The sequence below is a fragment of the Salmo salar genome, chromosome 20, assembly GCF_965601325.2.
Source record: "Salmo salar chromosome 20, fSalSal1, whole genome shotgun sequence".
NCBI lineage: Eukaryota > Metazoa > Chordata > Actinopteri > Salmoniformes > Salmonidae > Salmo > Salmo salar.
This window is the reverse complement of record NC_138310.1, coordinates 71764106-71788736: the sequence shown is the minus strand read 5'-3', so window position 1 is coordinate 71788736 and position 24631 is coordinate 71764106. Positions and strand designations below refer to the sequence as shown.

Below are 24631 nucleotides of genomic sequence, written 5' to 3'. Positions count from 1 at the left end.
TATTTGTTTTGATTGCCATCTAGTGTCTATGTATAGAATTGCATGGGATTAGTCCCATTGTGAATATTTACACGTTCAATTTGCCACCCTCTTTAATTTGAATGCTTATCTAAATGGGAAAAGAAACAGATTAATGAGTATAATTAATCAAATATGAAGTCCATATTTAGAAGACAGATAATGAGAATAGGAGTTCAATCAGAGCTAACCTCGGGGTTATATTAAAGCCGCAACAATATATTTACAATTCTTTTAAACTGCTAAAATGTGACCTCAATTAAAAATGAGCAAAACTTGAGTCACCCTCAAGTTTAGCACTTGCACTGTGAAGAGGAAACTTTGTTGCCGTTTATGGAAAATGTGAACCTCTTTAGACCACCAGAGGGCATGCTAATCCAATAGACAAGTATTACGAGCCCTTCCCTAGAGAACTATTTTATACAGTCTTTGAACCCACCCCCAGGCAGTTATTGGCCTATTCTGCCAGCTCAGCACAGTCACAGACCTGAAGAGGAGCAAAAGTTAATCAAATCATAATTAAGACAAATCAAATTTAATATGTTGAGCTCAAGAGTTTGGATCAAGTGCTGGATGTTGGAAAAAAATAAACTTGATTGATTCTAAGCGATGGAAGTTTAGTTACTTAAACTTGATAGAAAAATGCAATAGTTGTTTTTCCAACATATTGTTGTTGGTCAATGATTACACATACTATCAACCACAGTATCAACATTTATTGATATGGCATCAAAATGCTTCCTAATGTCACGTCCTGACCAGTAAAAGGGGTTATTTGTTATTGTAGTTTGGTCAGGGCGTGGCAGGGGGTGTTTTTCTGTGTGTTTTGGGGTTATGTTCTATGTTCTTCTATTTCTATGTTTATTCTAGGGTATCTATTTCTATGTTGGATTTGTTTGGGGGTGGTCTCTAATTGGAGACAGCTGAATCTCATTGCCTCTGATTAGAGACCATATTTAAGTAGGGGTTTTTTTTCATTGTGTTTGTGGGTGGTTATTTTCTGTTTAGTTCAAGTTAACCTGACAGAACTGCTGGCTGTCGTTTTCTTGTTTTGTTTATAGTGTGTCAGTATAATAAATACAAATATGAGCACTCAACACGCTGCGCCTTGGTCTACCTTTAACGACGGCCGTTACACCTAAAAGATAACCAGTACATAGATGTGTTATTCATGGTAGACTATTCGCGATATGTGAATTGCATGATTGTGATATATTCTTTAAATATGCTGCTCTCTACCTATCTACAAGATGCGGATCTAAAGGTAATGCCTCAGAAATGTACATCATTCAGCACCGTGGCAACATCACTGAGGTCTGACATCATACGTTAGTCTTGGCCGCACCCCCCAAGCTTCCTTTAACTGAATAGATCCCTTGTGTCTCTCATCTAGCTGAACGAAGGTACAGAATCCTGCACAGCGATACTGTTTTACATAACTCAAGCACCGAAAACACTGTTAGTGTATCTAACGTCAAACAAGCATGAGAGCAAAATTAGTTCAGCTGGGTTATGCATGGGAAAAAATATGACACTGAAGAACATTGAGATTAAAAATGAAATTAAATGTTTACGAAACCTCTTTAGTAGCAGCTGCAGACTTCTGTTTCTTGTCCTTAACCTTTTAACTTTGTGGGTTTAGTAATAAATAGTATCACCCCAAAGGCCTTTTAATTTCCTATATAAGTGTTGTGTACAGAAGAGCGACATAAATGTGTAAAAAATGTCCCTATCTCCACCAGGCGTACTAGTCCCTCCACCCTTTCACAGGAGTTTGAATTTGTATTAGTCGTATGTACAGGATACACATGGTATACACTGGCCAACAAAATGCTTAGCGCAGGTTCCTTCTCTACAATGCAACAGCAATAAGAAATAAATTATAAGAATATGAATATAGAGTAAATGGCTCAGTAGAATAAAATCTTTCACAGGAGCACCTTTCAGTCCATGTTGGTTTGCTGAATTAAAATGGAATATGCATGTATGAGGCCCTAGTGAGTTTTATAGAGTTCTCACTCAAAAACAAATGTAATGCTAATCAACAGGATAGGGGCATCTTTGCATTAGATAAGATCCATTGGGGATTGGACCTGGCTAGTTTGAACTAGGCCTGGCCTGCCTCATGCAGGTGCTGAGGAATTTCAGAGTATTTGACTCCTACAGAATGAAAAATCGGAGCCTGGGGGAAGGTGTGGGGACATGGAACAGCGGCATGGGTGTGGGAGCGAGGTTAAGTTTGTAGAAGCCTCAGGGAACCTTCTCCCCCAATCACCAAAAGGCAAGTCTCTCATCAGCTGGCAGATGTATGTTTCTGGAGAAAAACTAGCTACATGCACAGTGAAATGATGTGATTTGAACTGATGGCATCAGAATTACATTTCACTATACCTATTTCAGAGAAGTTCTACATGGTACCGGCAGAATTTCACATTGTATTACAATTAAAGCTTACTTTTAGTTTAAATGGTGTAAAAAGTGATTTAAGTTGCTTGTATTCGGACTGGTGAGGACATGTTTAGGACAGAGCTTGATTTCTAGCTGGTTTACAGCACTGTTGCTCCTGCTCCACAACCCCCATCCTAAACAAGCCTGCAATCAGCTGAGGAAGACGTGGCAGTATGGGGGAGGGGTGAGTGATGGAGAGGCTGAAACTGTAACTACTTTTACAAACTTCTAGTAACTACGGTTACAACTACTGTTATAAATGCCATGTGGATTCCCTTCCATAATCATTGATTTTGAACAGGATTATTGAAAATACAATACAGGTATACACATGTATATGAACATTGTGCCCGGTGTGCCCATTCACAACTACAAGAGGAAGCCAAAGGGATATCATCACTGACATGCACATATCCACACTATTGTACTTTACTTTTCTTGCACTTTTCTGTATAAAAACAAAATGACCACATCCATACCCATATCTATTGTGCTGGTGAAAGTTAGAAAATGTGTGAAAGTTAATATGATGAAAGCTGTGTGTGTGATTGAGTCAGTCTACAGCATTAGGACCATGCAGAGCACTGCATCAAATGGATCCAAGGGGAGGTCTGAAGTCTCCGCTCCAGAGGAGAGCCATAGGTTTGCATTTGCATACCCCATTCCCAACTTCCAGAAGTTTCTTTTCCATGGTCTATAAAGGCAAGAGAAAAACTGTAGGATCAGTCAACAGACGAGCGAACCCAGAGAGTGAGGGCTGAGAGAGATCGTGCCAAGCTCTGTCAGGTAAGGATTGGGAGAGACTGGGAGAAAGCTCTCTTTTGACCATGTTTTTTTGGGAAAGCTGTTGTTTTGTTTTAATGGTTTAAATCGAAAGTACAGTGCATGCATTTAGGTTCTGAAATGGCACTCCTTTTAACATAACTTTGTAGAATGTGGAATGTATTCTGATTCAGGCACTCTTGCACAGTCTTTACGTTTAGTAAAACGACATATTTCCTATTATCTCAACTGTTTGGTGAGATGACTGGAGTAGCTGATAGGATGCCGCATTGATTTTCATGCAATGTATCTGTAAAGGGTATTAGATACGGCAGTTATAACTGTACTTTGAGATAATATCGTTGCTTGATGATGCATGTTGATGTTTGGTTTACAATTATTCAATAAATTAAGAGAGAACTACAAATCATTGCATTAACTATATATATATATATATATATATATATATATATATGCCAGTTATTTATTGGGTAAAACACAAATGTTTCGGCATCACTGTGCCTTTTTGAGGGTAATTGCACACACAAACAAGCAGAACAGCTACTGGCTAACATTGCATAGATTATTTTGGGAGTGGTGGGATGTTATAAAAAAATCCGACTTGGTTCTCTGTGGAACTGATGCTGTTCCACTGTGGCATTTCTGATTGGATGGATGTTTTTCTGGGACATGCACTGACCAATGAGAGAAGTTTTACGTGTGTGTATGCATTATATAACTAGCTACGGATCATTATTCAAGAAAATACAAAATGTTTTCAACAATGAACCCTATATCAAGGGAAGATGGAAAGAATATCAAAATGTAGATGTAATAAAATAACTCCATATGGGTCTTACTAATGCTTTATCACCTGCTCTATGGAGATTACCACATGCACCTCTTTTCTTTCAGAATGAAAAACGAAAACCTTGACATCAGTATGAAAACATTTCAAGGTATCCCAAAAGAATGATGTAAAGACATACAAAGTGAAAAATTCAGAATCTGTGAAAAAAAGCTACACAGCCTTATATACTGCCATGTTTTTGAAGGCAGGAAAGCAATTTACAAGTAGTGGAAAATCAAAGAATTGATCAGAAGCCACTCCTCCACATGTATCCCGAGGTTACATATTTGTTCCTTTTGTTTGAACAACTCAGACAAATTAAAGAGGGCTCCTGTTAGTAACAGCTAAAAAGTACCTCCATAGGTTTTATGTTGACACGATCTATTGACACAATTGTGCTGTAATGATACCTCTGAGAAATTCTTAATATCACATTTTATTTTAGAAATTGTGAATGTATGCTTTTTTGTTTTACAGTTAACAAGAGCACAGAGAGGTATCAAATTACACCCTCAGTCAGAGCCCAGCACTCTTGGCTGCTGCTATAGCTCAAGATTTCTACAGCTGCTGACGTGGCTAGAAACATGGCTGCCTAAAATTGGGACCTATTCATTTGTGTAGCCAACGTGGTGGCTAATGTCATTCAATTGCTGAATATGTGAAACCTCATTCTAAAACCACACTGTAATAACACATTACACTCAGTAAACAAAACATTAAAAACACTTGCTCTTTCCATGATGAATCCAGGTGAAAGCTATGATCCCTTATTGATGTCACTTCTTATGAAGAGGAGACAGGCTAAAGAAGGATTTTTAAGCCTTTAGACAATATAGACATGAATTGTGTATGTGTGCCATTCAGAGGGTGAATGGGCAAGACAAGATTTAAGTGCCTTTGAAATGTGTATGGTAGGTGCCAAGCACACCAGTTTGTGTCAAGAACTGCAACACTGCTGGGGTTTTCACACTCAACAGGACATCCAGCCAACTTGAGACAACTGTGGGAAGCGTTGAGGTCAACATGGGCCAGCATCCCTGTGAAACGCTTTCGATGCCTTATAGAGCCCATGCCCCGATATATTGAGTCTTTTCTGAGGGCAAAATGGGGGGGTGCACCTCAACCTCAATATACTCAGCGTATACAGGCCATACAAAAATAGACCCTTTGAAACAATGGTCTCAAATACCAACACAGGATTTCCAACATTATTGTATTTCTGTCTGCTTTCAGGCTTCTATAGCTGCTCAAAAACCAGAAGACAGAAAGGATGTGGGTGACCAACGTTGTAGTTCTGTGCCTCCTGGCCGTTGCGGCCTCCGGAGAAGACAAGAAGAAGCTGAGCAGCCATGCCACCACCATGGCTGACAAGAGCGCCAACCTGGCCTTCAGCCTCTACCACACGGTGGCCAAGGAGAAGGACCTTGAAAACATCCTGATATCCCCTGTGGTGGTGGCCTCCTCCCTTGGCATGGTGGCTCTCGGGGGCAAGGCTTCCACCGCCTCCCAGGTCAAGTCTGTCCTCAGTGCTGACGCCCTGAAGGATGAGCACCTGCACACAGGCCTGTCAGAGCTTCTGACTGAGGTTAGTGACCCCAAGACTCGTAACGTCACATGGAAGATCAGTAACCGCCTCTACGGCCCCAGCTCGGTCACCTTCGCCGACAACTTTGTGAAGAGCAGCAAGAAGCACTACAACTATGACCACTCGAAGATCAACCTCAGGGACAAGAGGAGCGCAGTGAACTCCATCAACGAATGGGCGTCCAAGTCGACAGACGGCAAGCTGCCTGAGATCACCAAGGATGTGCAGAATGCCGACGGAGCAACGATCGCCAACGCTATGTTCTTCAAGCGTAAGTTGAGTTATTCAAAAACACACAGTAGCCTAGTAGTTAGTACCTTTGACTACTGTTATTACTGTTTATATTGGGGAGTATTCAACAGTAAGATTGTGAGATGTGAATATCTTTAGAAAACATTATCCTCTTTCTCCAGCTCACTGGGATGAGAAGTTCCATGAGAAGATGGTAGACAACCGTGGCTTCCTGGTGACCCGTTCATTCACAGTCTCTGTTCCCATGATGCATCGCACCGGTAGGTTTCACTAACCTTTTGAATAGAGACATACCTTACTATACGCCTTAATATAAGACATTATCTACATCATTATCAAGAGAACTTGACTCATCTATTCTCATCCCATGACTGTGTTCCACAGGTCTCTATAAGTTCCATGATGACACAGAGAACAGGTTGTTTGTGCTGGACATGCCACTGGGCCAGAAGCAGTCCAGCCTGGTGTTCATCATGCCCTATCACCTGGAACCCCTTGACAGGCTGGAGAAGCTGCTGACCCGCAAGCAGCTGGAAACCTGGATGGGAAAGATGGAGGAGAGGGCCGTGGCCATCTCTCTGCCCAAAGTCAGCATGGAGGTTAGCCACAACCTCCAGGTAATCACATCATTGCGATTATATTGTTTGCAATAGATTTAAGGGTCATTAAAGACTTATCTCATAAACTATGACTCAACTCGCAAGCTTGACTATAAAATAACATATTTGACTTACATATGAAACATTTCTCCATATTTCACCGTCTATTGTACTCTTCTCTCCAGAAAACTCTTGGTGAACTTGGTCTGACCGACGCTGTGGACAAAACCAAGGCCGATCTGTCCAACATCTCCGGCAAGAAGGACCTGTACCTCTCCAACGTGTTCCACGCCTCTTCAATGGAGTGGGACATCGAGGGGAACCCCTTCGACACAAGCATCTTCGGAAGCGAGAAGCTGAGGAACCCCAAGTTGTTCTATGCTGACCATCCCTTCATCTTCCTGGTGAAGGACAACAAGACCAACTCCATCCTCTTCATCGGCAGAATGGTGCGACCCAAAGGAGACAAGATGCGTGACGAGTTGTAATAGTTAATGGACAGTTTGAGAGATACTGTTACTGATTTAATCATGCCAGGAAATAGTATGTGTATTATGGTATGACTGTTACCCAAAGAACACATTCCAATAGGTCATCTGTGGACTGAATATCTAGACCTACTATTGTATCACAGACACATTAAGCACTCCCAGGGAACAGGAACATTCAAATAAATGCTGTTTGGCCTTTGCAATGCGCCATAATCAATAACATTGTCAAAGTCTGCATTTCAATACATTTCAGGAAAAAGCCAAACACCACAAGTGCCTTTTTAGAGTACCTGAACATTGAATAGCAGACGACCCAACAGCATGCTTATATTAAGTATGATCTCTCTGATTTTTGCCTTCCATAAAATCAGAAATTTTCCACCATTCTTTTCACCAGTATAGGTTTGGCTTCTCTCTCTTATTGGGTTTGTGATATGTGTAGTTAGTTGCATTATCTTTAATGTTTAAAGAGAAAAAGATTGTTGCACAAGCTAATTTCATGTCATACTGTTTTCCACTTTCCACCCTGCAAAGTACATTTCTCATGCTTTCAGTTGTTTTTGCCTCCCAGGTGCACTGAAACTGTTCCTCTGAAACTGTTCCTCTGCAGTCTTTGATTTGATTGAGTTATCTATGCCATTTGCCAACCAAACTGTGTGACTTTGTTGTAGGCATTTACCACTAAACCTTGGAAAGTTGCCATAATGCAGTGTTGTGTCATTTTTAACTCTTTTTTTTTTCAATAAAAAGAAACCTAAAATGAACTTGGTGTCTGATTAACATTGAGTTTATCCAAGTAAGAATCTGGTCAGTTTCCTCAAAGCATACTGCTACATCATGATCAAGAAAGGGTTAGAGGTAGCATAGTAAAGGGCTCATAAGGGGCCATAATCAGGATGCAAGCCTCTGAAATGAACTACATTTTGCAGTGAGTGTGCAATTCTGCAGAACGTGTCTTAACTGTCTGGCTTCAGTGAGGCGAATGATACTCGTTCCAGTCGACCTGATGGCCAACATTCCTCTGTCTACAGAATGGATGTGGAGATTCTTTCCCCGGAGACCCTAAGTTGCAAACCTGCGAAAGTCACAATTCCAAAGGATTCCCCAACCTTACAGACCTTACCCACTTTTAACACAGTAGTTAGTACTGTCAGAGTTTATGTTTTGTATAGATATCACTAAGTTAGGAAATTCTCATTATAGAGCTAATAAACCTAGCTGGGTGAGATTGGAGTGCAAGGTTAACATGGTAAACAGGGAGAAAGATCTACTCAACAAGGAAGTAAAATGTATGACACATCTCTACTGTCAATTGACAGACCTCAGACACAAAACTGATTCAGAAACTGTTAATCAACCATCATAAATAATTATGAAAAACAGACATTTTGTAGAATCTGGGGTGTTAGAAACAAAGTTGTATTCCATCATCACATGCTGGTAAACAATGTAGAGTAAAGGACAAAGAGAATGGAGGGGACAGAAAGAGCAAGAGGTGATCTCAGCGCCATCTCCTGGTGAATAGAGGAACCATGTGGAGAATACTTTCCCTTTCTTTTTGTCTAGAAGAGCCATTGAAATAAGTGTCACATACATGTAAATAAAACAGTGATTTATTTAATTAAATATATCATATTTACATTAGTCTTTGTGTCTCATAAATATCCAAGACTTATAACATAATGAATGCATCTTTACGTTACTGATTACGGATTGCATTATTGATTACTTTAGTCATGTAACTGTAATCAGTAACAAATGACATTTTTCAACACTGTGCATCTTGAAAATTAAAGTTGCATACTGTATATTATTTTAATTCATTGTTCTCATAGTCTATGAAATAGATGAAATAATAGAAGACAATAAAAGCTCACCAATATGTATCATCAAACATCCATCTGCATATATCATTGCTCATGTTATTTGGTAATGATCTATTCATGTTTTGCGCTGCATAGGTAACCCTAAAGTATGAGCTCATAGCGCCTGTAATGGACGCTCATTCATTTTCATTTATACAAGTCATACCTTCAACCAAACAAGAGATGGTACTCTTGTCCATGAAGGCATAGACATCAGACATGACAATTCTTTACTTGTCTTGTCTATGGAGAATCAGTATACTCCGTGGCTCCAAACGTCCTGCTTAAAGGAAAGACGTTTTACAGAAACATTACATAGACAATCTATAACAACGGGACACAGCATGCATATACTAATTAGGTTTTGAATTTCTAGAGGTCAATGTAAAACATAGAAATCCACAGTGTCTGTCCTTAGTTTTTGCATTGTATCATTGTCCTCAAATAGCACTCTTTTTTCTCATACAAAAAAAGGGAATTATTTACCTAGATGCCAACAAACTTGTGGTCCATTAACAATACAGTAGATATATATCCGATTTCCTCTCACAACTTTGGAACGCTAACCTTACATCCTTACAAAGCTTTTCGGCCATAACTTAAAAATGGAATATCATATTTTGCCATAACTAACAAAATGTCTTATTTCACCCCAAAACTCTCATCAGGTGGAGAGAAGTGCTCCTTTCAAAATGTTTCGAAGAGTGATGAAACATTAAAAAAGTAACATAACTCCTATTATGCATGTGATTAGAAGCTACAGTACAGTACGGGAGTGGAGTGATACAGTAGTACATCCTGTTGAGCACTGGGGCCTCAACTCCACTGGCCATGGGATATACAATTTATGTCAAATTGACGTCAAAAGTTGATATGTTTTGGATTTTAGCTAACCCTAAACCTAACCCTTTTCCTAACCTTAACTTAATTTTCCTTAGCTGCTACATTAATTATCCTAACCTGCTGCGTAAATTCTCCTAACCTGCTACGAAAAATCAATTTTGACATAAACTGTATCCCATATAGACAAAACCACTCCACTGACACGAAGCCACTTAGTGGCCAATGGGAGACCAGAGACATAAGTGTATGGTTCATTAAGAAGACACGCACTATCCCTGTCGCAGGACAGTAATACAACAACCTTCATTTCATTAGTGCTCTCTCTTTCTGCTGTGCTGGCCACAAGCAGATCACACAGACAGAAGCCAGGAAATCCTATTAAAGGAGGCCACGTAAGCTGCAGTGAGCAGGCCGGTCCATGTCCTCTGTCCTCCAGTCCTTCATCATCCCTTTCTCTTCCTCTCTCTTTGGATGTGTCCTCTTCTCCCCATGTTTGTTTCCCTCTGTCTGTCTCGTCTGCTCAGATTTTAGGCTTGTCCACCTCCCGGTTGGCCTTGCGAAATATCGTCTTGATCTCATCTGTCACCATCTCTTGCCAGTTGTCCCTGAGAATGGAAGATCAAATAACATTTAAACATACTTCACTTAAAACAGTAGTCTAGTAGGCCTATCAGATTATAGCAAACAAGACAGCTGGTGAGACAAGATGAGACGAGAGGACATGGCAGAAGAAGCATGACTAAGAATGTTAATTGTCTTAGAGAACAGGAGGCTGGAGAGGGAAGGACGGCTCATAATAATGTCTGGAATGGAGTGAATAGAGTGAATTCCATTCATTCCGTTCCAGCCATTTCTATGAGCCCGTACTCCCCAATTAAGGTGTCACCAGCCACCTGTCTCAGAGGTGCTGCCTCAAATGAGAGGGTGAGAAGAAAGGAAGGACGAAAATGAGGGTGAACCACTCACAATGGAAAGAGATTATCCAAAATGAATAGAGCTTTTCTGGGATGGTCAAGCTCTGCTTTAACGGTATTGAAGGTGATAAGATCAGAATATTAGAGAAGAGATCAGATCAAGACTGGAAGAGATCAGATCAAGAGTCTATGGATAGACAGTATAGGGGGCGGGGGTGGTAGTAGAGGGGGCTCAACAAAATCCCACAGATTGTGAAATCCACAAACTACATGCAACAGAAGAACCCACACAACAACTAGCTTTCCACCATGACACAACAGAGCACGGCATGCAAGTTGCTAGCTACCTCCTCGATTTTGACTCAGAGAATCAAGCTTTTTTCTCTGCTTTTTTCCCCTTGTACGCAGCTATATCCTCTGGGTTCAGTCCATGATTGTCATCCCTAAAGTAGGCAAAACATGTAATGCCACCATAACAGCCTCAATCACATCCTAGTATTCATTGGGGCTCCATTTTGCTCATGTAGTAAATGATGAGAAATGTGTGAAATGACTACACATAAACACATAGAACTGCTGTATAATCAATGCACAAATATTCACCAAATGAAATGTTGACATGTTAAGATTCACTTAGGGTGGTTCTCGCCAGGGTGTCAACATAAGGTACTGTATTGTGAGTTCTTACCCTGGTTTAATCTCTGGAGGGTTCGGTAAAGGCTTTGTGAAGTTTTCTTTCCCAACCAGCCAGTATGTCTCTTCAATGCCTTTACCCTGTAAGAACACATCATTATTCATGATTTATTTATAAACAGCTGAAAGAAATCCTACAGGTGAACACAGAGGATAATGTATTGTGAGGTGTTTATACCTTCAGCTCTGTCATGCCCCTGACGTCTATCTTGTAGCCCTCGTTGAGGGAGCGCAGGATCTTCACAGTGCTCATGTTCACATGAATTCTATAAGCTGAACGGAAATAACACTGTCACTACAAACCATACCATAATGCAGACATCCTGAGCAGAAATACACTGAGTGTACAAAACATTAAGAACTGTTCTTTCCATGACAGACTGACCAGGTGAATCCAGGTGAAAGCTATGATCCCTTATTGATGTCACCTGTTAAATCCACTTCAACCAGTGTAGATGAAGGGGAGGAGACAGGTTAAAGAATGATTTTTAAGCCTTGAGACAATACCGACATGGATTGTGTATGTGTGCCATTCAGAAGGTGAATGGGCAAGACAAAAGATTTAAATGCGTTTGAACGGGGTGTGGCAGTAGGTGCCAGGCCAGGTGCACTGGTTTGTGTCAAGAGGATGCAACTCAATATTAAAAAGGTGTTCTTAATGTTTTGTAAATCAACACCAAGAACCTCTGATACTCACGCAGCCCTGTGGATTCCATACGAGAGGCAGTGTTGACTGTGTCTCCAAAAAGGCAGTACCGAGGCATGGTCAGACCCACCACCCCAGCAACACATGACCCTGTACACACACAACACGAGCATCACATCTCAGATATCACATTGAGAAACCAAACCTTGGCCTGCTACTGTTTCAGCCGTCCTCATTATGACTGATGGATCCCCACATACACACAGTTAGAAAAGAAAATAGAATCAAAGTGATTGATTGTGATATGAAGAGTTTATTTCCAAAACGTTATATCCACACATTTTTCACATTTGTGTTTTTTTTCACTTTAAATGATTGCTGCTTATGGGTACCTTCATGTGTGTGTAAAATATGACTGTTTAAATTAATATATTTTAAGTGTGCATTAAAATGTAGATCTTATATTTGCAAAACGCTATATCCATTGTTTAGCTGGAATGGAATGTTTGCATACTGTATATTTGACTGTGATATTTGGTTGTCTCACCTACAGTACCAGTCAAAAGTTTGGACATACCTACTCATTCAAGGGTTTTTCTTTATTTTTACTATTTTCTACATTGTAGAATAATAGTGAAGACATCAAAACAATTAAATAACACATATCGAATCATGTAGTAAGCAAAAAAGTGTTAAACAAATCAAAATATATTTTATATTTGAGATTCTTCCAAGTAGCCACCCTTTCCCTTGATGACAGCTTTGCACACTTGGCATTCTCTCAACCCCAGTGTCACGACTCCCACCGAAGGTGGCTCCCCCTCCTGCTCGGGTGGCTCTCGGCGGTCGTCGTCACTGGCCTACTAGCTGCCACTGATTCCCTTTTGTTTTCCCCCCTTTCTGTTATTGTTTGCACCTGTTCTGTGTTGGGGTGATTAGCGGGGCTATATTAGCCAGTAGGCCCGCCTGCTCTTTGTGCGGGATTGTTTCTATATATGCTGTGCTTGGTGACACACTGATCTTGTATTTTGCCTTAGTGCGTGTGTTTGCGCCAACAGTGTTTTGTCCCCTGTGTTTGGGGCACTTTGTTTTGTGTGCGCTCATTTCGCTGTTTGGGGTGGCTTGTGTTTTAGCCGTTGTGCTCATTAAAGCCACTACCCTGTATCGCTGCTTCCTGCATTTGATTCCTCGCCAGCACAACAACCAAGCCTTACAGAATCCCGCACCACTATGGAGTCAGCAGGAGCAGCTGCCAACTCCCTTCCCTCGATGGAGGAACGCGTGGTCCATCACACCTCAGTCCTCCATCGGATTGGATCCGCGATGGACCAAATGATGGAGAGGATGGACCGATGGGAGAGGAGTGGTCTCCTCTCTCCACCTCCGGCTCCTCCGACTCAGCCACATCCTCCTCCCACTGCGTCTGGCTCCGGCGCGCTGCGTCTTGCGCTCACGAGGAAGTATGATGGAGCGGCGGCTGGGTGCCAGGGATTTCTGCTCCAGCTCGAGCTGTACCTGGCCACCGTCAGACCTGCTCCCTTGGGGGAGGAGAGTGTAAGTGTCCTCGTTTCCTGCCTGACGGGCCAAGCTCTGGAGTGGGCGAACGCAGTCTGGAATGGTCCGGACTCGGCGAGGGATCACTATCCGGAGTTCACCGGCGGGTGAGCGGCTGGTGAGCGGCGGGTGAGCGGCTGTTCCACCTCAGGCAGGAAACGAGGAGCGCGCAGGACTTCGCGCTGGAGTTCAGGACCTTGGCTGCTGGGGTGGGGTGGAACGACAGGGCCCTGATAGACCATTACAGGTGTAGTCTCCAGGCGGACATCCGCAGGGAGCTAGTTTGTCGGGACACCGCTCTCTCCCTCGACGAGTTGATCGACATGTCCATCTGACTGGACAATCTGCTGGCTGCCCGCGGGCGTTCGGAAAGGGTCCTGTCCGTTCCACCTCTGTGCACTCCCCCCCCCCCCCCTACTCCCATGGAGTTAGGGGGGCCCTTGCCGAGGGGTACCGGAGGAGGTGGCTCCTCCTGCACCAGCTGTGGTCGGAGAGGACACACGGCCGACCGGTGCTGGAGGAGTCAGTCTGGGAGTTGAGAGGGCAGGCAGAACACTTCTCGGTCACCCCAGGTGAGTCAGCACCAAACTCACCCAGAACCCCCTGTTGGTCACATGTTCGTATTCATTTTGTTTTCTGACTTTTCTCCCTCTTCCCAGCATAAGGCGCTAGTCAATTCAGGCGTAGCTGGGAACTTTATGGATCACGGACTCGCCATCAAGCTGGGCATTACGCTAGTGCCGATAGATCCCCCCTTCCCCGTGCACTCCCTAGATAGCCGGCCATTAGGGTCAGGGCTGGTCAGGGAGGCCACGGTTCCACTGGACATGGTGACGCAGGGGAATCATAAGGAACGGATTGGTCTCTTCCTTATCGATTTACCTGCATTTCCGGTGGTGCTGGGGGTTCCCTGGCTGGCTGATCACAATCCCCGGATTTCGTGGAAACAGGGGGTTCTCCAGGGGTAGTCAGAGGAGTGTTCAGGGAGGTGTATAGGAGTTTCCATAGGTGCCACGTCGGTGGACAGTCCAGACCAGGTTTCCACCATGCGCATTCCCCCTGAAAACGCCGATTTGGCGATCGCTGTTTGTAAAAAGAGGGCGACCAAATTACCACCTCATCGACAGGGGGATTGTGCGATAGATCTCCAGGTTAACGCTGCGCTTCCCAAGAGTCACGTGTACCCATTGTCACAGGAGGAGACGGTGGCTATGGAGACATATGTCACGGAATCTCTGGGACAGGGGTACATTCGGCCCTCCATTTCACCCGTCTCCTCGAGTTTCTTTTTTGTGAAGAAAAAGGAGGGAGGTCTGCGTCCGTGCATTGATTACAGAGGTCTAAATGCTATCACGGTGGGGTTTAGTTACCTGCTACCTCTCATCGCCACGGCGGTGGAATCATTTCACGGAGCAAGATTCTTCACAAAACTGGACCACAGGAGCGAGTATAACCTGGTGCGTATTAAGGATGGAGACGAGTGGAAAACCGCATTTAGTACCACATCGGGCCATTATGAGTACCTCGTCATGCCGTATGGGTTAAAGAATGCGCCAGCCGTCTTTCAATTCTTTGTAGACGAGATTCTCAGGGACCTGCATCGGCAAGGCGTGGTTGTCTATATCGATGATATTCTGATATATTCCGCCACCCGCGCATGTGTCCCTGGTGCGCAAGGTGCTTGGGAGACTGCTGGAGCATGACCTATACGTCAAGGCTGAGAAGTGTGAGTTCTCCAAACGAGCCGTCTCCTTCCTGGGTTATCGCATTTCCACCACGGGGGCGGTGATGGAGTGTGACCGTGTTAAGGCCGTGCGTAATTGGCTGACTCCAACCACGGTGAAGGAAGTGCAGCGGTTCTTAGGCTTTGCCAATTACTACCGGAGGTTTATCTGGGGTTTTGGCCAGGTAGCGGCTCCCATTACCTCACTGCTGAAGGGGGGGCCGGTGCGTTTGCGATGGTCGACTGAGGCGGACGGAGCCTTCAAAAGGTTGTGGATCGGTTTTCAAAGTCCTGCCGTCTCCTCCCGTTGCCCGGTCTCCATACGGCCCTGCAGACTGCGGAGGCCCTATTTACCCACGTCTTCCAGCACAACGGGGTGCCGGAAGACATTGTCTCTGATCAAGGTTACCAGTTCACGTCCAGGATATGGAAGGCGTTTATGGAGCGTCTGGGGGTCTCAGTCAGCTTGACCTCCGGTTATCACCCCGAGAGTAATGGGCAGGCGGAGAGGGTGAACCAGGAGGTGGGCAGGTTTCTGCGGTCGTATTGCCAGGACCGGCCAGGGGAGTGGGCGAGGTACATTCCATGGGCGGAGTTGGCCCAGAACTCACTTCGTCACTCCTCTACTAACCTGTCACCCTTTCAGTGTGTTTTGGGTTACCAGCCGGTCCTGGCACCATGGCACCAGAGCCAGCCCGAGGCTCCTGCGGTGGAGGAATGGGTGCAGCACTCCAAGGAGACCTGGAGAGCCGTCCAGGAATCCCTTAAGCAAGCCAGTGGACGGCAGAAGAGGAGTGCTGACCGCGAGGAGTGAGGCCCCCGTGTTCATACCGGGGGACATGGTCTGGCTCTCGACCCGAAACCTGCACCTCCGTTTGCCCTGCCGGAAGCTGGGGCCGCAGTGTGTGGGGCCCTTCAAAGTCCTGAGGAGGATAAACGAGGTGTGTTATAGGTTACAACTCCCTTCCTATTACCGTATTAACCCCTCGTTTCATGTGTCTCTCCTCAGGCCGGTGGTAGCTGGTCCCCTGCAGGAAGGTGAGGTGCCGGAGGTCCCTCCGCCCACTCTGGACATCGGGGCCTGTAGTACCTCGTGGACTGGGAGGGGTACCGGTGGAGGACGTCTTGGACCCGTCCCTGTTGAGGGATTTCCATCGCCTCCACCCGGATCGCCCTGCGCCTCGCCCTCCGGGTTGCCCTCGAGGCCGGTGTCGGCGCGGGGGGGATACTGTCACGACTCCCACCGAAGGTGGCTCCCCCTCCTGCTCGGGTGGCTCTTGGTGGTCATCGTCACCGGCCTACTAGCTGCCACTGATTCCCTTTTGTTTTCCCCCCTTTCCGTTATTGTTTGCACCGAACTTGCTTCCGGTTTGGAGCGAGCAGTCGCACTACGCTTCGCTCCACAGGTAAAATTACACTTCACTACATTACAACGGCTTGATTTGTTTGGTCTGAGCAATTCTTCTTAGCTAGCTACATAGCCGTCTTTGTATCAAAGATAATTGTGTAGTTTAGAGTAATTGAGTAATTATCGAGGCTAGCTATCTTCGTCCTCCTAACGTAGTCAACACTGCTAGCTGCTAGCTAGCTAGTCATCACTGCTAGCTAGCCAACTTCTACCGACTAGCAGCACTGTAGAAACTATTACATTACAACGTAACGACTTGATTAGTGTGGTGTTAGTGTTAGTTAGCCAGCTACATAGTTGTCTTTGCTGTCTCTGTATCTAAGATAATTGTGTAGTTTGAGTAATTATCGAGGTGAGATAGCCAGCCGCGACGCGGCGCCAGACTTAGTCAACACACCTAGTCATCATTAACCCACTGCTAGCTAGCCAACCGTTACCGACTAGCAGCGCTGTAGATACTAATACTTTACAACGGAACGATTTGACTAGTGCAGTGTTAGCTAGCTAGCTACTTAGTTGTCTTTGTCATAGCTTGATAATTGTGTAGTCTAGTAATTACCGAGGTTAGCTAGCCAGCCATCGAGGTTAGCTAGCCAGCTATTTCCGTCCCCCGCGACGCCATTTTTCCTAACCCAGCCAACTATTACCGACGAGCAGCATTGTAGAAACTAAATACATTACAAGGAACGTCTTGATTAGTGTTATGTTAGCTAGCTAGCTACAAAGTTGCTTTGTATCATGACAAGGTGTAGTACTGAAACTATCGAGGTTACCTAGCCAGCTACACGTTCAAAGTCAACAACGCAGCCACTGCTAGCTAGCCTACTCCACCAGCCAGCAGTACTGTATCATTTTAGTCAATAAGATTTTTGCAACGTAAGCTTAACTTTCTGAACATTCGAGACGTGTAGTCCACTTGTCATTCCAATCTCCTTTGCATTAGCGTAGCCTCTTCTGTAGCTTGTCTACTATGTGTCTGTCTATCCCTGTTCTCTCCCCTCTGCACAGGCCATACAAACGCTCCACACCGCGTGGCCGCTGCCACTCTAACCTGGTGGTCCCAGCGCGCACGACCCACGTGGAGTTCCAGGTCTCCGGCAGCCTCTGGAACTGCCGGTCTGCGGCCAACAAGGCTGAGTTCATCTCAGCCTATGCTACCCTCCAGTCCCTAGACTTCCTGGCGCTGACTGAAACATGGATTACCACAGATAACACTGCTACTCCTACTGCTCTCTCCTCGTCTGACTACGTGTTCTCGCATACCCCTAGAGCATCGAGCCGCGGGGTGGGGCACTGGCCTCTCCCCCAAGTGGACATTCTCTCTTTCTCCCCTGACCCATCTGTCTATCTCCTCATTTGAATTCCATGCTGTCACAGTTACCAGCCCTTTCAAGCTTAACATCCTTATCATTTATCGCCCTCCAGGTTCCCTTGGAGAGTTCATCAATGAGCTTGACGCCTTGATAAGTTCCTTTCCTGAGGATGGCTCACCTCTCACAGTTCTGGGTGACTTTAACCTCCCCACGTCTACCTTTGACTCATTCCTCTCTGCCTCCTTCTTTCCACTCCTCTCCTCTTTCGACCTCACCCTCTCACCTTCCCCCCCTACTCACAAGGCAGGCAATACGCTTGACCTCATCTTTACAAGATGCTGTTCTTCCACTAATCTCATTGCAACTCCTCTCCAAGTCTCCGACCACTACCTTGTATCCTTTTCCCTCTCGCTCTCATCCAACACTTCTCACTCTGCCCCTACTCGGATGGTATTGCGCCGTCCCAACCTTCGCTCTCTCTCTCCCGCTACTCTCTCCTCTTCCATCCTATCATCTCTTCCCTCTGCTCAAACCTTCTCCAACCTATCTCCTGATTCTGCCTCCTCAACCCTCCTCTCCTCCCTCTCTGCATCCTTTGATTTCCTCTGTCCCCTATCCTCCAGGCCGGCTCGGTCCTCCCCTCCTGCTCCGTGGCTCGACGACTCACTGCGAGCTCACAGAACAGGGCTCCGGGCAGCCGAGCGGAAATGGAGGAAAACTCGCCTCCCTGCGGACCTGGCATCCTTTCACTCCCTCCTCTCTACATTTTCCTCTTCTGTCTCTGCTGCTAAAGCCACTTTCTACCACTCTAAACTCCAAGCATCTGCCTCTAACCCTAGGAAGCTCTTTGCTACCTTCTCCTCCCTCCTGAATCCTCCTCCCCCTCCCCCCCCTCCTCCCTCTCTGCGGATGACTTCGTCAACCATTTTGAAAAGAAGGTTGACGACATCCGATCCTCGTTTGCTAAGTCAAACGACACCGCTGGTCCTGCTCACACTGCCCTACCCTGTGCTTTGACCTCTTTCTCCCCTCTCTCTCCAGATGAAATCTCGCGTCTTGTGACGGCCGGCCGCCCAACAACCTGCCCACTTGACCCTATCCCCTCCTCTCTTCTCCAGACCATTTCCGGAGACCTTCTCCCCTACCTCACCTCGCTCATCAACCCATCCTTGACCGCTGGCTACGTCCCTTCCGTCTTCAAGAGAGCGAGAGTTGCACCCCTTCTGAAAAAACCTACACTCGATCCCTCCGATGTCAACAACTACAGACCAGTATCCCTTCTTTCTTTTCTCTCTAAAACTCTTGAGCGTGCCGTCCTTGGCCAGCTTTCTTGCTATCTCTCTCAGAATGACCTTCTTGATCCAAATCAGTCAGGTTTCAAGACTGGTCATTCAACTGAGACTGCTCTTCTCTGTGTCACGGAGGCTCTCCGCACTGCTAAAGCTAACTCTCTCTCCTCTGCTCTCATCCTTCTAGACCTATCTGCTGCCTTTGGTACTGTGAACCATCAGATCCTCCTCTCCACCCTCTCCGAGCTGGGCATCTCCGGCGCGGCCCACGCTTGGATTGCGTCCTACCTGACAGGTCGCTCCTACCAGGTGGCGTGGCGAGAATCTGTCTCCGCACCACGTGCTCTCACCACTGGTGTCCCCCAGGGCTCTGTTCTAGGAACACTCCTATTCTCGCTATACACCAAGTCACTTGGCTCTGTCATATCCTCACATGGTCTCTCATATCATTGCTATGCAGATGACACACAATTAATCTTCTCCTTTCCCCCTTCTGACAACCAGGTGGCGAATCGCATCTCTGCATGTCTGGCAGACATATCAGTGTGGATGACAGATCACCACCTCAAGCTGAACCTCGGCAAGACGGAGCTGCTCTTCCTCCCGGGGAAGGACTGCCCGTTCCATGATCTCGCCATCACGGTTGACAACTCCCTTGTGTCCTCCTCCCAGAGTACTAAGAGCCTCGGCGTGACCCTGGACAACACCCTGTCGTTCTCCACTAACATCAAGGCGGTGACCCGATCCTGTAGGTTCATGCTCTACAACATTCGCAGAGTACGACCCTGCCTCACACAGGAAGCGGCGCAGGTCCTAATCCAGGCACTTGTCATCTCCCGTCTGGATTACTGCAACTCGTTGTTGGCTGGGCTCCCTGCCTGTGCCATTAAACCCCTACAACTCATCCAGAACGCCGCAGCCCGTCTGGTGTTCAACCTTCCCAAGTTCTCTCACGTCACCCCGCTCCTCCGCTCTCTCCACTGGCTTCCAGTCGAAGCTCGCATCCGCTACAAGACCATGGTGCTTGCCTACGGAGCTGTGAGGGGAACGGCACCTCCGTACCTTCAGGCTCTGATCAGGCCCTACACCCAAACAAGGGCACTGCGTTCATCCACCTCTGGCCTGCTCGCCTCCCTACCTCTGAGGAAGCACAGTTCCCGCTCAGCCCAGTCAAAACTGTTCGCTGCTCTGGCACCCCAATGGTGGAACAAGCTCCCTCACGACGCCAGGACAGCGGAGTCAATCACCACCTTCCGGAGACACCTGAAACCCCACCTCTTTAAGGAATACCTGGGATAGGATAAAGTAATCCTTCTAACCCCCCCGTAAAATATTTAGATGCACTATTGTAAAGTGGTTGTTCCACTGGATATTATAAGGTGAATGCACCAATTTGTAAGTCGCTCTGGATAAGAGCGTCTGCTAAATGACTTAAATGTAAATGTAAATGTGTTCTGTGTTGGGGTGATTAGCGGGGCTATATTAGCCAGTAGGCCCGCCTGCTCTTTGTGCGGGATTGTTTCTATGTATGCTGTGCTTGGTGACACACTGATCTTGTATTTTGCCTTAGTGCGTGTGTTTGCGCCAACAGTGTTTTGTCCCCTGTGTTTGGGGCACTTTGTTTTGTGTGCGCTCATTTCACTGTTTGGGGTGGCTTGTGTTTTAGCCGTTGTGCTCATTAAAGCCACTACACTGTATCGCTGCTTCCTGCATTTGATTCCTCGCCAGCACGACACCCAAGCCTTACACCCAGCTTCATGAGGTAGTCACCTGGAATGCATTTAAATTAACAGGTGTGCCTTGTTAAAAGTTAATTTGTGGAATTTCTTTCCTTCTTAATGAGTTTGAGCTAATTAATCATGTTGAGACAAGGTAGGGGTGGTATACAGAAGATAGCCCTATTTGGTAAAAGACCAAGTACATTTTATGTCAAGAACAGCAAATAAGCAAAGAGAAATGACAGTCCATCATTCCTTGACATGAAGGTCAGTCAATGCGGAAGAAATCTATAGAACTTTCAAAGTTTCTTCAAGTGTAGTCGCAAAAACCATCAAGCGCTATGATGAAACTGGCTCTCATGAGGACTGCCACAGGAAAGGAAGACCCAGAGTTACCTCTGTTGCAGAAGAGAAGTTCATTAGAGTTAGCTGCACCTCAGATTGCAGCCCAAATAAATATTTACGTCACAAATGTATCAGTTCTTTATTAAAAATGTATTTATTTGTTACAGTACATTTGACTGTGTAAAACCTGGCAGTACTACTTATTTATTGGTGAGTGAGGTGGATACATAGCGTTTTGCAAAAGAACATGATTATTTGTCTCTGAAATGAAAACATCAAGTGATAGATTTCAAACAAATACATATCTGTTATTGAACATCCCCATGTCATGATTAGATAGTGAAAAAACACACCAATCGCTTTCATAAGTTCTTTAAACTGTAGAAGCTAATTTACCAAGATTTCTGAAAATGGATATATTGCATTTTGGTAAGAAACTCTTCATCTTTATAAACACCTCACATTGGGATTCAGCCTTTGAGCAATATTGATCAACTAGCTAATATGTGACCCAACTTCAGAGTGTCTGCCAGGCAGGGATGACCCAATGCCCTCTCTCACCTGAGTGTATCCCTATTCGTATCCTGACGGGCATGCCGGGCATGTGGCGCATCTGGAAGGTGCCCACAGAGCTCAGGATGTTCAGGGACATGTTGGCTATCTCCGCTGCGTGTTTGTTGCCATTCCTCTTGGGTAGACCTGATGCCACCATGTAGGCGTCACCAATGGTCTCCACCTACACAATGAAAACAAACAGGCATACAGTAAACATTTCCACATTGATACTCAAAAAATCATCACGTCACTTGATTTGTGCTGTTGTGATGCTTCCCTAGCACCGCACCCCAACCCGTTTCCAGCAACTATGATGCCTCTGCTCAGCTCATTTTGGTTCAGCTCAGTAGTGTGAAAATAGTATAATTGACCTTGTATACGTCGTGGTTGCTGAGCACAGCATCGAACAGCGTGTACAGGTCATTGAGCAGGTCCACCACCTCGATGGGATCACTGAGGGAGGAGATGGTGGTGAAGCCTACTATGTCACTGAAGTAGATGGTGACCTGGTCAAAGTACTCTGGCTCCACCGTCGCACCCGTCTTTAGAGCCTCTGCCACAGAACTGTAATTTGACAAGGGACATTTTGTGTTTGTGGTAATGTGACACAGAGCAACAAACAATCATTAAAAGTCAAAAGTATGGTACTGTATCATGTTATGAAAGGATAATACCCTTGGCATTGTACAAGAATGATATCTTGAAATAACAAAATGGCCATTGTCTTCTTTAGTTGTCTGTGTGTGTGTTATAACATGAAGCTCACGGAGGCAGCATCTCAGACAGCAGTTTCTCCGTCCTCTGTTTCTCCACTTCCAGCTCCTCTGTCCTCTCTCTGATCAGGTCCTCCAGGTTAGATGAGTACTGTTCCAGCATCCGCAACATGGAGTCAATGATGTTGGTCTTCTTGCCCTTGTTGATCAGCTTGAACTGTGACATAACACCATCATCATCATCATTGGTGCACCACTACATTATGTAATATTATGTATGACTTATGCTCTCTGTAAAAATCTATAAAGCTATGAGCCAAGACTTTGTCCGTGTCTGAATATCCATACTAGCGTTTGCATTTTATTTTATTTTTTAAATATATATATTTCAGGGGTGGATCAGCTTTAATATTGCGGATAGATGGTTACTTCCATCAATGTAATTGTCTGCATCATTTCCAATCACCCAGATATTTTTTGGGATAAATATATATATATCCATATACGTACATACCCATACATACCCATATACAGTCGTGGCCAAAAGTTTTGAGAATGACACAAATATTAATTTTCACAAAGTCTGCTGCCTCAGTTTGTATGATGGCAATTTGCATATACTCCGGAATGTTATGAAGAGTGATCAGATGCATTGCAATTAATTGCAAAGTCCCTCTTTGCCATGCAAATGAACTGAATCCCCCAAAAAGCATTTCCACTGCACTTCAGCCCTGCCACAAAAGGACCAGCTGACGTCACATCAGTGATTCTCTCGTTAACACAGGTGTGAGTGTTGACGAGGACAAGGCTGGAGATCACTCTGTCATGCTGATTGAGGTCGAATAACAGACTGGAAGCTTCAAAAGGAGGGTGGTGCTTGGAATCATTGTTCTTCCTCTGTCAACCATGGTTACCTGCAAGGAAACACGTGCCGTCATCATTGCTTTGCACAAAAAGGGCTTCACAGGCAAGGATATTGCTGCCAGTAAGATTGCACCTAAATCAACCATTTATCGGATCATCAAGAACTTCAAGGAGAGCTGTTCAATTGTTGTGAAGAAGGCTTCATGGTTCCCAAGAAAGTCCAGCAAGCGCCAGGACCGTCTCCTAAAGTTGATTCAGCTGCAGGATCGGGCACCACCAGTACAGAGCTTGCTCAGGAATGGCAGCAGGCAGGTGTGAGTGCATCTGCACGCACAGTGAGGCGAAGACTTTTGGAGGATGACCTGGTGTCAAGAAGGGTAGCAAAGAAGCCACTTCTCTCCAGGAAAAACATCAGGGACAGACTGATATTCTGCAAAAGGTACAGGGATTGGACTGCTGGGGACTGGGGTAAAGTCATTTTCTCTGATGAATCCTCTTTCCGATTGTTTGGGGAATCCGGAAAAAAGCTTGTCCGGAGAAGACAAGGTGAGCGCTACCATCAGTCCTGTGTCATGCCAACAGTAAAGCATCCTGAGACCATTCATGTGTGGGGTTGCTTCTCAGCCAAGGGAGTGGGCTCACTCACAATTTTGCCTAAGAACACAGCCATGAATAAAGAATGGTACCAACACATCCTCCGAGAGCAACTTCTCCCAACTATCCAGGAACAGTTTGGTGATGAACAATGCCTTTTCCAGCATGATGGAGCACCTTGCCATAAGGCAAAAGTGATAACTAAACATCGGTATTTTGGGTCCATGGCCAGGAAACTCCCCAGACCTTAATCCCATTGAGAATTTGTGGTCAATCCTCAAGAAGCGGGTGAACAAACAAAACCCCACAAATTCTGACAAACTCCAAGCAATGATTATGCAAGAATGGGCTGCCATCAGTCAGGATGTGGCCCAGAAGTTAATTGACAGCATGCCAGGGCAGATTGCAGACGGTCAACACTGCAAATATTGACCCTACATCAACTTAATGTAATTGTCAATAAAAGCCTTTGACACTTATGAAACGCTTGTAAATATACTTCAGTATTCCATAGTAACATCTGACAAAAATATCTAAAGACACTGAGGCAGCAGACTTTGTGAAAATTAATATTTGCGTCATTCTCAAT

The 24631-nt window shown here is 45.2% G+C and overlaps 2 protein-coding genes across 4 annotated transcripts in view; one reads left to right on the top strand and one right to left on the bottom strand.

Moving 5' to 3' along the window:
• The first annotated feature begins 3108 nt into the window (after positions 1-3108).
• On the top strand, positions 3109-7769 carry LOC106581278 (serpin H1). Of its 3 annotated transcripts, none has more exons than XM_014163238.3 (6): positions 3123-3252; positions 4144-4187; positions 5312-5934; positions 6077-6175; positions 6300-6532; positions 6700-7769. In XM_014163238.3, exons 3-6 carry the CDS (start codon positions 5349-5351, stop codon positions 7000-7002), a joined length of 1221 nt encoding a protein of 406 aa, XP_014018713.1. In that variant the 5' UTR covers positions 3123-3252; positions 4144-4187; positions 5312-5348; the 3' UTR covers positions 7003-7769. The 3 variants fall into 3 exon arrangements, with proteins under 3 accessions (XP_014018714.1, XP_014018713.1, XP_014018715.1); XM_014163240.3 differs by having other exon boundaries at positions 3183-3252; positions 4144-4205; XM_014163239.3 differs by lacking the exon at positions 4144-4187 and having other exon boundaries at positions 3109-3252.
• Positions 7770-8411: 642 nt separating this feature from the next.
• LOC106581277 (retinal guanylyl cyclase 2) overlaps positions 8412-24631 on the bottom strand; it is a 29532-nt gene continuing 13312 nt past the window's right edge. Inside the window, exons 11-17 of the mRNA XM_014163236.3 lie at positions 22638-22801; positions 22243-22435; positions 21878-22052; positions 12018-12116; positions 11499-11593; positions 11316-11401; positions 8412-10318 (exon numbers count right to left, since the gene is read on the bottom strand). Of these exons, the coding sequence (XP_014018711.2) occupies positions 10234-10318; positions 11316-11401; positions 11499-11593; positions 12018-12116; positions 21878-22052; positions 22243-22435; positions 22638-22801 (897 nt within the window). The 3' untranslated portion in view covers positions 8412-10233. The remainder of the gene's footprint in view (positions 10319-11315; positions 11402-11498; positions 11594-12017; positions 12117-21877; positions 22053-22242; positions 22436-22637; positions 22802-24631) is intronic.

Bases quoted from the DNA above. Each gene is read 5' to 3' on its own strand.
- LOC106581278 (XM_014163239.3), top strand. From the start codon at position 5,349: ATGTGGGTGACCAACGTTGTAGTTCTGTGCCTCCTGGCCGTTGCGGCC. The intron at 6,176-6,299 runs GTAGGTTTCACT...TGTGTTCCACAG, and splicing joins TCCCATGATGCATCGCACCG to GTCTCTATAAGTTCCATGAT. The intron at 6,533-6,699 runs GTAATCACATCA...TCTTCTCTCCAG, and splicing joins AGGTTAGCCACAACCTCCAG to AAAACTCTTGGTGAACTTGG.